This window comes from Nerophis lumbriciformis, linkage group LG01 (assembly GCF_033978685.3).
Source record: "Nerophis lumbriciformis linkage group LG01, RoL_Nlum_v2.1, whole genome shotgun sequence".
Taxonomy (NCBI): Eukaryota; Metazoa; Chordata; class Actinopteri; order Syngnathiformes; family Syngnathidae; genus Nerophis; species Nerophis lumbriciformis.
Genome location: NC_084548.2, coordinates 59,751,433 through 59,764,748, shown reverse-complemented (window position 1 = coordinate 59,764,748; position 13,316 = coordinate 59,751,433). Strand labels below are relative to the sequence as shown.

Genomic DNA, 13,316 nt, shown 5'->3' with positions numbered 1-13,316 from the left:
TTTTTTTCCTCTTGCCTGGACTTTTAACATGGAGGATTACATATCTAAAATAAAACAGTTTTCTAAACTGGACTTTCAATCGAAGCAGGAGGTAATCATTAAAGGAAGATCCCCATCGAGACAGAGAGACTTTTAAAACTGAAGAAAGATAAGGAACACTTCTATAAACAAGTTATCAATGTTTTTGTTCAGAAGGAGTGGTGCATGGACTTCATTTATAAGTAAAGGTAAGACCATAATAAAGTTTTTTTTTAATTAAATGTGTTTTTTTGTGTGTTATAGTTTGTATGTGTAAAGATAAAGTTAAGTTAAAGTACCAATGATTGTCACACACACTAGGTGTGGTGAAATTTGTCCTCTGCATTTGACCCATCCCCTTGCCCACCCCCTGGGAGGTGAGGGGAGCAGTGGGCAGCAGCGGCGCCGCGCCCAGGAATAATTTTTGGTGATTTAACCCCCAATTCCAACCCTTGATGCTGAGTGCCAAGCAGGGAAGAATGCTGGTATGAGCTTTTAAACATAACCCGTTAACTGCTGCCAATCAAATGGTGAATAAGATACTCTTTAGGGTTCATATGTTTGTAAACCTGACTGTGATGAAGTCAGTGCCTCACCAGCCATGAACCTCACCGCACGTCACTGATATATATATATATATATATATATATATATATATATATATATATATATATATATATATATATATATATATATATATATATATATACATATACATATATAAGGCTCCAGCGCCCCCTGCGACCCCGAAGGGAATAAGCGGTATAAAGTGGATGGATGGATATATATATATATATATATATATATATATATATATATATATATATATATATATATATATATATATATTTACTTTTTTTTCCTTTGATTAGCCATCCATCCGTCCATTTTCTACTGCTTGTCCCTTTTCACTTCAAAAGCTCCAGAGTTTTACCTCCAAAAATAGAGAGGTAAGACAAAGTCAGAGTCAGTTGCATAAAACACTGAAAGGGATCGGCGCAGTTGGGAGAGTGGCCGTGCCAGCAACCTGAGGGTTCCTGGTTCGATCCCCACCTTCTACCAACCTCAACACGTCCGTTGTGTCCTTGGGCAAGACACTTCACCCTTGCTCCTGATGAGTCGTGGTTATTGCCTTGCATGGCAGCTCCCGCCATCAGTGTGTGAATGTGTGTGTGAATGGGTGAATGTGGAAATAGTGTCAAAGCCCTTTGAGTACCTTGAAGGTAGAAAAGCGCTATACAAGTATAACCCATGTACTGTGGTGTTATTTTGATATAGCATACAGGATGTCCGGGACCGGATGTTACGTAATGACGCTTGATGGTGTGACACAGGAAATCCTATGCTAGACTGGGGCTAGTCGGAATAAAATGCATTGCTTACATAAACCGTCTGATCATTACAACCCATACCACGACATGGTGTCAGAAGTTGAGCAGCGGTAAAAAGAGCAACGTTTGCAGCTGAAAGGAGAGTTTTTTTTAACGTCAGGAGAGACGAGATGTCCGAAGGCGGCGGCAACGCAGCGGCTGTACCGGCAGCGCGGCAACAACAACCTCCCCAGCTAGCGACTAATGCTAACGCTCCTCCGAGCGCTACGTTCTCCATACAACCACCTGAAGCGTTCAACTTTTCAAAGCCTCAGGACTGGGAACGATGGATACGCAGGTTCGAGAGATTCCGGCTAGCCAGCAACCTCCATTTTAGCACTGAAGCTAACCAGGTGAACACTCTGATCTACTGCATGGGGGATGAAGCAGATGACATCCTGCGCGGTCATGATTTAACCGACATACAGAGACAGCAGTACACCTCAGTGAAAGCCACGCTTGAAAGGTACTTTGTGCCTAGGAAAAACGTGATATATGAGAGGGCAAGATTCAACCAAAGAGTGCAACAACCAAACGAAGCTGTTGATGGTTTTATTACTGCATTGCATGCCCTGGCAGAAAACTGCAAATACGGAGCACTCCACGACGAGTTAATAAGAGATCGTATTGTGGTGGGGCTGAGAGACGTCAGTCTATCCGAGAGGATGCAGTTAGACCCAGATTTGACGCTGGAAAAAGCAGTCAACATGGCAAGACAGTCCGAAGTGATCAAGAGGCAGCAAACAGACCTCAGAGGAGGGGGTAGGATGGACATTGATGCAATAACAAAAGGCAGAAGACAAAAACCATTTACACACAAAATCCCTCATCACCCAAAGCACTCAGCAGCAAAGCCACAGCCAACATCTGATCGCCAGACATGCTACAGATGTGGAAAATCCCCTGGTCATGCCAAAGCACAGTGCCCAGCCAGAGATGTCACATGTCACACATGTGGAAAGAGAGGCCATTACAACAAAGTATGTAAATCTACCAAAACAGTACATGTTGTAGAGACAGAATGTAATGATAACACTCCCTTGTTCCTAGGCTCAATAGATGCAGGTTTAGACCCATGGTATGCTGATTTAACTGTGAGAAACCACAAAGTCAGATTTAAAATCGACACAGGAGCCGATGTCTCAGTTATCCCAGCTAAAATTTACTATGCTATTACAGAGGGCAACACGCAGCTAGCTAAACCCGACAGACCACTGTTTGGCCCAGGCCGCATGCCTCTATCTGTTTTAGGCAGATATAGAGAGTCATTATGCAAAGGAGAGCAGGTGATACAGGAAGATGTTTATGTTGTCAATGACCTAAATGTAGCCTTGTTAAGCAGACCAGCAAGCATTAAGCTTAAACTAGTCTACAGAGCAGACAGCGTAGACAAGTCTGAAATGGAAGAGTCCTACCCAAAACTGTGTCAGGGTTTAGGAATGATGCAGCAGCCATACACTATAAAGCTCAGGCCAGACGCCATTCCCTATTCCCTGGCCACACCAAGACGGGTCCCCATCCCTTTACTAGGCAAAGTAAAAGAGGAGCTCAAGAAAATGGAAGACATTGGAGTCATATCCAGAGTGGAAGAGCCGACTGACTGGTGTTCGGGCATGGTTCCAGTGCCTACAAAGAATGGCTCAGTGCGCATCTGCGTTGACCTCACTCGCCTCAACGAAGCGGTTTGCAGAGAGAAATACATACTGTTTTCAGTGGAGCAGACAATTGGTTCTCTAGCAGGAGCGAAGGTCTTCAGCAAGTTAGATGCCAACAGAGGATTTGGGCAAATCCCATTATCCCCCAAGTCATCACTGTACACCACTTTCATAACTCCCTTTGGCCGTTTTTACTTTAACAGGCTGCCCTTCGGCATAGCGTCAGCCCCAGAACATTTTCAGCGGCGCATGTCTATGATCATCGATGGGCTGCAGGGAGTTGTATGCCACATGGATGATGTTCTCATCTGGGGAAGAGACCAACAAGAGCACGACATCAGACTACACACCGTTCTCAACAAACTCCAGGAAGCCGGGGTCACATTAAACATGGAGAAATGTGAACTGAGCAGAAGTGAAGTCAAGTTTTTAGGCCACATTCTGTCAGCTGAAGGTGTGCAACCTGACCCAGATAAGGTAAAGGCTGTCATGTCAATGAGAGAGCCGTCCAACACAGGAGAGGTTCGCAGTTTCCTGGGAATGTTAAACCAGCTCGGAAAGTACATTCCAGGTCTGGCGGAAAAGGACAAGCCGTTGAGAGACCTTCTCTCAAAGAAGTATCAGTGGGTCTGGGGATGTGAACAACAGAGAGCGTTTGATCGGCTGAAAAATGATCTCACATCACCTCCAGTACTGACACTGTACAACCCCAACAAAGAGCTGAAACTGTCGGCGGATGCCTCTTCATACGGATTGGGGGCAGTCCTCCTACAGAAGGAGGGAGAGCTGTGGAAACCAGTCGCGTACGCATCACGCTCCATGACAGAGACCGAACAGCGATACGCCCAGGTGGAGAAGGAGGCGCTAGGATTGACATGGGGTTGCGAGCGTTTCCGGGACTTCATTATTGGGAGGCATTTTGCCATGGAAACTGACCACAAGCCACTTGTCAGCCTGCTAGGTCACCAGGCACTCACTGAGCTTCCTCCCAGAATCCAGCGGTTCCGACTCAGACTCATGAGGTACAGTTATACTATCACACACACCCCTGGCAAAGACTTGTTTACAGCCGACACTCTTTCACGCTCGCCTGTCAGCCAAAACCCAAGCAGGAAAAGGACAGACAGAGACTTAATGGAAGAGACAAACATCTACGCAGATGAAGTCGTCACCAACATGCCCGCCAGCTCAACATACTTGGCTCAACTGAGAGAACAACTGCAGCAAGACAGTGTGTGCTCAGAGGTCATGTCATACTGTCAGAAAAGATGGCCTGACCACAGCAAGCTCACAGGTCCAGTGAAGGCTTACTGGCCTGATAGAACTATACTTACAGTACACGATGGACTACTGCTCAGAGGCTCCAGACTAGTTATTCCCACAGTGATGCGCAACTCTGTCCTCGACGCACTTCACGAGGGACATCAGGGGATGACCAGATGCAGAGAATGGGCCAGAGAGGCTGTATGGTGGCCTGGCTTGAGCAGCCAACTAAATGAGCTGGTGAGAAATTGCAACACATGCATCAAAGAACGAGTCAATCCGGTAGAGCCATTAATGTCCAGTGAGCTCCCAGAGAGACCATGGCAAAAAGTAGGTTCTGATTTATTCTCACTCAACCAAGAGACCTACCTACTTGTAGTGGACTACTACTCTAGGTTTGTAGAGATCGCCAAGCTAACTTCCACACGATCTGAGGATGTTATTGTGCATCTCAAGTCGATCTTCTCCAGGCACGGTGTTCCGGTCCATTTTTTCAGTGATAACGGAACTCAATACTCCAGTCAAGAATTCAAGGACTTTGCAGCAGCTTATGGGTTCACTCATTCCACCAGTAGCCCTAGGTTCGCTCAGAGTAATGGAGAGGCGGAACGTCACGTGCAGACCGTGAAAAACCTGCTAAAGAAGGCTAAAGATCCATATCTAGCTCTGTTGGCTTGTAGAGCTACACCACTCGCAAATGGCTACAGTCCTGCTCAACTCCTCATGGGCAGAAGACTGCGCACTCCACTGCCCCAGCATCCATCTCTCCTAACTCCAGAGCTTCCAGACAGCACCGTCGTCGCAACTAGAGAAAGGGAGAGGAGAGCAAAGGACACTGCAAGTTTCAACAAAAGACACCGGGTGAGAGATCTGAGTCAACTCACTCCAGGTCAACCAGTGTGGATTACAAATACAAAGTCTCAAGGCACAGTGGTTTCACCCCACTCTGCCCCACGTTCATACATTGTGGACTGCCCTACAGGCACGATCAGAAGGAATAGACACCACCTTGTTCCTTTTCCAGAGACTGTTCCACACACACCTCGCACACTGACACCCAGCACTCCACCCCAACCAGGTGAGGCCACACTGGGTTCTCCAGAACGCCCCAAGTCACCTCCAACACAGACTCCCAAAGCACGTACACCTGTCCATACACACACACATGGTATTACCACTAGGTGTGGCAGAGTGGTGAGAAAACCTCACAGACTGGACTTGTAAACTGTGGGAGGGGGAGAGAGAAACAAATGAAAAAGAAAGTGAAAAGAAAAAAAAAAACCCGATGTGAAACAAGTAAGACTGGTGAATGTTTTGTATTCTGATGGTTACACTATTTGCCTCCAAAGATATTGCCTGACTATGTTTGCTTTTGTTATTTTTCTTGAGAAGTATTAGGAGTGCATTATTCCATTGTGAGTGAATATATGTTATTTCATGCAAAGGTTTACAGATTTTACATTATCTGACATACCACTGTAAATGTTAGTCTGTTTAGTTTTCTAGAAAGGGAGATGTGGTGTTATCTGTTATGCCTTTATTTTGATATAGCACCGGATGTTACGTAATGACGCTTGATGGTGTGACACAGGAAATCCTATGCTAGACTGGGGCTAGTCGGAATAAAATGCATTGCTTACATAAACCGTCTGATCATTACAACCCATACCACGACATGTACCATTGTTCCTATAACCCCTTTGTTCAAATGTTTGTTCCACTTGACATCTTGTCTGACTCGCACCATGCACAGCCTTCCTTGTCACATATTGTTCCATCTCCCGCGATCCATCCAGTAATTCAAACTGATCCAGCAGCGTGATTGAAGATTATTTTTTACTTACAAAAATCAAGGAAGCAGGACACTCGGGAAACAAAATAAAAGGTAGCCTATATAAAAGGACATATATGTGCACATGTATGCACTGATTAAAAATACAGAACTATAATGCCCACATTTAGACTTTCTCCATCAAACGTCATATTGCTTTCCCCTCGTTCTTATTCTTCTTTCTATTTCCAGCAGACTAGTAGAAGATTTTAAGTGTATTGCTGCCCTCCACAGGTTCTTAACGGGATTTCTTCCTTTGTTCTATGGCCCACACAACATTCTTCAGTCCGGTAGGTGGCAGTATGAACCTTTCAAGTCATGGCTGCTAACTGCCAGTAAGAAGAAGAAGTAATAGCGCTGGTTGCTTGTTTCTCTCGCGAGATCTGACAACATGTTTAAATAGAACAATTGACAGGTTGACAACATCCAAACAAACCAAGGCATCTCCAATACATCTCAACATTACACACATCCTCCAGGCTGAGTTAGTCTAGATGATGAAGTAAGCTGGAAACTACATGTAAGTCATATAAAGAAAACATTGAAAAAATGGACTGCTATAATAAATAGAATAAAATACATACCCACAAATATTAACTACATTTATTGTACCCAACTTTAGTTCAAGCATACATTGTTTGTTGCATAAAGGTCTGGGGACATACATATAAAACAATCACACAACAATATTCATATTACACAAGAGAGTAATAAAGACAATTAATAGAATGGATTACAGAGACCCAACAAATGATTCATAAAGTCACACATTTTAAAATTGTATAAAAGACAACTGTTCAAATGATGTATAAAGTAAATAATATGCTTCCAGAAGTGGTCCAGAAGATGTTTCAGATGTGAACCAGTAAATATGAACTAAGAGGGATTTATGTGTATTCAAAAGCAAAGGTATGAACAAATGTAAAACAAATATGTATATCATATAAAGGAATTCATCTATGGAATCATCTAGAATTAGAAAATAAAATATCCATCCATCCATCCATTTTCTACCACTTATTCCCTTCGGGGTTGCGGGGTGCGTTGAAGCCTATCTCAGCTACAATCGGCGGAAGGCGGGGTACACCCTGGACAAGTCACCACCTCATCGCAGGACCAACACAGATAGACAGACAACATTCACACTCACATTCACACACTAGGGCCAATTTTTAGTGTTGCCAATCAACTTATCCCCAGGTGCATGTCTTTGGAGGTGGGAGGAAGCCGGAGTACCCGGAGGGAACCCACGCAGTCACGGGGAGAACATGCAAACAGAAAATAAAATATGTAGCACTTAATTATTTAAAAAAAACATATAAAACACTATTATGAATAAGTATAAAAGCGAATTATGAATATCTACACATAAAATGTTTATTGTATGTAACATATTCTATGTACTTTTTATTCTCACTTTTTCAGTCAAATTGTTCTGTTCATTTTAAAATACACAAAAAAACAGGGTGTACCCGCCTTCCGCCCGAATGCAGCTGAGATAGGTTGCAGCACCCCCCGCGACCCCAAAAGTGACAAGCGGTAGAAAATGGATGGATGGAAATGTGTATATTAACTCATGTACTTGACTGAAATTAAAGCACTAATCTGAAGTGTCTAATCTATAAATGTTAGAATAATTTTAACAAGATGGTGTTACACAACCAAAAATGATGTCACACATGTTATATGTGCTGATGTTAGAAAGTCAAAGTTAAAGTCTTGACAGTTTATTTCAAATCCTGCATCTTCATTTGCTGCTGTTGTTCTCACCAGCACACTTGTGTTTCTTACACTGGTACTTAGAAGAGAATCTTTCACCACACACACTGCAACTCAACACTTTCTCTCCTGTGTGTGTTCTCATGTGTACTGTACAAGATTGTCGGTGGCGAAAGCTTCTGTTGCAGCTTGAACAGGAGTATGGTTTTTCACCAGAGTGCGTTCTCACGTGTGATTTTAATTGCCGTCTTTCTATATAACTTTTACCACATACTGAACAAATAAAAGGTTTTTCTCCAGTGTGTGTTCTCATGTGTACTTTGAAATGGTCCCTTCGAGTAAGATCTTTACCGCAGATGGAACATGAAAAAGGTTTTTCTCCAGTGTGTATTCTCATGTGTGATTTGAAATGGTCCCTTCGAGTAAAATCTTTACTGCAGATTGAACATGAATACGGTTTTTCGCCAGTGTGTGTTCTCATGTGTACTTTTAAATTTTGATTCATTACAAAACTTTTACCACATTCTGAACAGGAAAAAGGTTTTTCTCCAGTGTGTATTCTCAGATGTTCTTTCAGCATTTGTTTTAGTCTAAAATCTCTACCACATTCTGAGCACGAAAAAGGTTTTTCTCCGGTGTGTATTCTCATGTGTCTTTTCATATTGCGACGGTATTTAAAAGTTTTGTCACAGTGAGAACATGTGAAGTGTGTGTTGTCAGTGTGACATGTCTTATCATCTTTAGAGTCTTCATCATCAGTGTCAGGAGAGTGAGACGTTGTGTCCTCACTATCAGATAGTGGAGCAAAGATCTTGTCTGCTTGTGATCCTCCACAGTGGTCTCCATCAGCTTCTGTTGTCATGTGTTGAGTTGAGCTGCTGCTTGGAGGCTCTGCCTCTCTCTTCTCCTCACGCTCACCTTTGACTTCATCCTCTTCACTCTTCACACTGATTAGGTGTCTCTTGTCTTCCTCTATGAAGTGGGGGGACAGCCGCTGTTTTTCTTCATCTTTAAAGTGGGGGGGCTGTGGCTCCTCTTCTTTCACGTGGAGGTGCTGTGACCTCTTCTGCTCCATACTGGAGGACCCCTCCTGCTGCTCAGGTGGACGATATTTTGCACAGATGTCTGCAGGACACAAGAAGACAAACACAGGCTGGGATCAAAATATATAAGATTTTACCAATTCAGATTTCATTTTTGATGCTGCTTTTACGATTTGGTTATTTGTGGACTCACTTTTGCTTTCACATTCTGTAAAAAGGAGAAGAAACAGGTCGATTAGCATCAACTTTGACTAGTTGAGAAGTAACATGAGCGTACAAAGCCAACAGGGAGGTCTTAAGAGGCACAGATTTTACGGGTCCCCCATGAGGTGCCAGAGGGCCCAAAGGATAATATTCTGCTTTGAAAATATCTTTCAAATGAAAATATCTTTGGCAAGAAATTAACAAAATACTACACGTTATTTAGTGGCACTTACAAAATAATGTCAAGTATAATTCTCAGGGCATTCAATCAATCACAACTGGATTGTTAAACTGAACATATATACATAAATATACAGTATATACTGTATTTATATATATACATACCCCGCATTCCAGTCGATTATAGCTGAGATAGGCTCCAGCATCCCCCGCGACTCCGAAAGGGATAAGCGGTAGAAAATGGATGCATATATACAGTCGCGATCAAAAGTTTACATACACTTGTAAAGAACATAATGTCATGGCTGTCTTGAGCTTCCAATCATTTCTACAACTCTTATTTTTTTGTGATAGAGTGATTGGAGCACATACTTGTTGGTCACTAAAAACATTCATGAAGTTTGCTTCTTTTATGAATTTATTATGAGTCTACTGAACATGTGACCAAATGTGCTGGGTCAAAAGTATACATACAGCAATGTTAATATTTGGTTACATGTCCCTTGGATAGTTTCACTGCAATAAGGCACTTTTGGTAGCCATCCACAAGCTTCTGGTTGAATTTTTGACCACTCCTCTTGACAAAATTGGTGCAGTTCAGCTAAATGTGTTGGTTTTCTGACATGGACTTGTTTCTTCAGCATTGTCCACATGACTTTGGGAAGGCCATTCTAAAACATTAATTCTAGCCTGATTTAGACATTCCTTGACCACTTTTGGCATGTGTTTGGAGTCATTGTCCTGTTGGAACACTCAACTGCGCCCAAGACCCAACCTCCGGGCTGATGATTTTAGGTTGTCCTGAAGAATTTGGACGTAATCCTCCTTTTTCATTGTCCCATTTAAAGGCCTACTGAAATGCGATTTTCTTATTTAAACGGGGATAGCAGATCCATTCTATGTGTCATACTTGATCATTTCACGATATTGCCATATTTTTGCTGAAAGGATTTAGTAGAGAACATTGACGATAAAGTTCGCAACTTTTGGTCGCTGATAAAAAAGCCTTGCCTGTACCGGAAGTAGCAGACGAGTAGCGTGACGTCACAGGTTGTGGAGCTCCTCACATCTGCACATTGTTTACAATCATGGCCATCAGCAGCGAGAGCGATTCGGACCGAGAAAGTGACGATTTCCCCATTAATTTGAGCGAGGATGAAAGATTTGTAGATGAGGAAAGTGAGAGTGAAGGACTAGAGGGCAGTGGGAGCGATTCAGATAGGGAAGATGCTGTGAGAGGCGGGTGGGACCTGAAATTCAGCTGGGAATGACTAAAACAGTAAATAAACACAAGACATATATATACTCTATTAGCCACAACACAACCAGGCTTATATTTAATATGCCACAAATTAATCTTGCATAACAAACACCTCCCCCCTCCCGTCCATATAACCCGCCAATACAACTCAAACACCTGCACAACACACTCAATCCCACAGCCCAAAGTACCGTTCACCTCCCCAAAGTTCATACAGCACATATATTTCCCCAAAGTCCCCAAAGTTACGTACGTGACATGCACATAGCGGCACACACGTACGGGCAAGCGAGCAAATGTTTGGAAGCCGCAGCTGCATGCGTACTCACGGTACCGTGTCTGCGTATCCAACTCAAAGTCCTCCTGGTAAGAGTCTCTGTTGTCCCAGTTCTCCACAGGCCAATGGTGAAACTTGACTGTCATCTTTCGGGAATGTAAACAATGAAACACCGGCTGTGTTATCCGGCACAACAGTCAGGGGGTGCATTCTACGGCGGGGGTGCGTTATCCGGCACAACACCTGCCTTAATACACCGCTTCACACCTACAGCTTTCTTCTTTGCTGTCTCCATTGTTCATTGAACAAATTGCAAAAGATTCACCAACACAGATGTCCAGAATACTGTGGAATTTTGCGATGAAAACAGACGACTTAATAGCTGGCCACCATGCTGTCCCAAAATGTCCTCTACAATCCGTGACGTCACGCGCAGGCGTCATCATACCGAGACGTTTTCAGCAGGATATTTTGCGCGAAATTTAAAATTGCACTTTAGTAAGCTAACTCGGCCGCATTAGCATGTGTTGCAATGTTAAGATTTCATCATTGATATATAAACTATCAGACTGCGTGGTCGGTAGTAGTGGGTTTCAGTAGGCTTTTAAAGCACCAGTTCCATTGGCAGCAAAACAGGCCCAGAGCATAATACGACCAGCACTATGCTTGACGGTAGGATTGGTGTTCCTGGGATTAAAGGTCTCACCTTTTCTCCTCCAAACATATTTCTAGGTATTGTGGCCAAACAGCTCCATTTTTATTTTATCTAACCACAGAACTTTCCTCCAGAAGGTCTTATCTTTTTCCATGTGATTTCAGATGAAACAAAAATTGAGCTGTTTGGCCACAATATATTACATTATATACATTACAATCAATTGAAATCGGTACGATACCACCTTTAAAAAGTACCGGTTTCATTCTTTCATCTGAGTGACTACAGGTTCGAGGCGCGCACACAAAGTGCATACAAGCAATAACATCTTGAAAAGGAAGAAAGGCAAAAAACTACAATTCTATTGGTTATTAATGAGGGTGGGAAGTACAATATGGAGGTATTTGGGCTTCAAAACTAACAATAAAGGGAGGCACCGCGTTGCAAGTACTGTTTTACACCTTTCCTGCTTATCGGCTCCCAGACCGTGGTCGAGGAGAGCAGGGGAGACCCTTCACTTTGGTCGGAATGACGAGGCCATCAATTAGTTACAACTTGGTCACTTTATTTATAATTTCCACAGGGCACAAGCAGACATCCACCATGCTATTGACACTCCTGCACATGCTAGCGCTACCTCTCCTAACTTGCCCACTCACTTACTCGTCACACACCCCACATACTGCCATTCTTAAAGGAGCACACACACACACACATATGCTACTCTCACAACAGCTGCTTTAAAACACGCCTCGCCAAATGTGGCGATTAGTATTAACACCTTTGCTTCAAACTGAGGTCAACATTCTCTGTTCTGCCCTCCCCCCTCCTCTGTGACGTTCAGCTTACGTTAGCGCAGAGAGCGGGTGTTGCCAAGCTGCAGCAGCGCTTTTTCTGATGTGTTCTCCACTCGGCCATGACGCACGAACCTCATTCAACATCATATTGAGACCAGCCGGGGTGTTACGGTGCGGTCTCGGCCCTACAGGCTCCCCGAATACAAACGCAAAGTGGTACGGGAGGAATTAAAATCCATGCTGGAGTTGGGGGTAATAGAAGAATCCCACACGGCGTGGTGCAGTCCCATCGTTCTGGTAGGGAAGAACGATGGATGGGTCTGTGTGGTTCTGTGTGGATTACCGCAAGGTGAACAAAATATCACGTTTTGACGCTTACCCAATGCCTCGGGTCGACGAGCTCCTGGATCGGCTGGGTACGGCTCGTTTTTTAACCAAGGGCTACTGGCAGATTCCCTTGTCACCAGAGTCCAGGGGAAAAATGGCCTTTTCCACTTCGGAAGGTTTGTACCAATTTGTGACACTTCTGTTTGGCTTGTTCGGTGTGCCCGCCACGTTCCAGAGCCTCATGGACCGGGTATTGCGACCTCACGCTGCATACGCGGCTGCCTATGTGGCTGTCTACCTGGATGACGTCATCATTCAGAGTTGCAGCTGGGAAGAACACATGCGGTGGGTGGGAGCAGTGCTCCAGTCTCTGAGGCAGGCAGGGCTCACCACCAACCCGGCGAAGTGTGCAGCTGGCCGGACGGAAGTACAGTATCTGGGGTACCACTTGGGAGAAGGGCAGGTGCGGCCGCAGGTAGACAAAACAGCGGCAATTGGGGCCTTCCCAACCCCCAAGACGAAAAAAGAGGTGAGGCAGTTTTTGGGTCTGGCAGGTTACTACCAGAGGTTTATCCCCCGGTTTTCGGACCTGACCAGCCCAATAACTGACCTCATCTGAAAGGGTGCTCCAGATCTGGTCCAGTGGTCGCAGCAGTTACAGCAGACGTTTGAGAGGGTTAAGAAAGCCCTCTGTGAGGAGTTGGTCCGGTCCTGCA

At 44.0% G+C, this 13,316-nt stretch overlaps 1 protein-coding gene across 1 annotated transcript in view; it reads right to left on the bottom strand.

Moving 5' to 3' along the window:
* Nucleotides 1-6,754: 6,754 nt before the first annotated feature.
* Nucleotides 6,755-13,316, bottom strand: part of LOC133624644 (uncharacterized) — a 46,272-nt gene continuing 39,710 nt past the window's right edge. Inside the window, exon 6 of the mRNA XM_072916224.1 lies at nucleotides 6,755-8,981. Coding sequence (XP_072772325.1) covers nucleotides 7,885-8,981 — 1,097 coding nt within the window. The 3' untranslated portion in view covers nucleotides 6,755-7,884. The remainder of the gene's footprint in view (nucleotides 8,982-13,316) is intronic.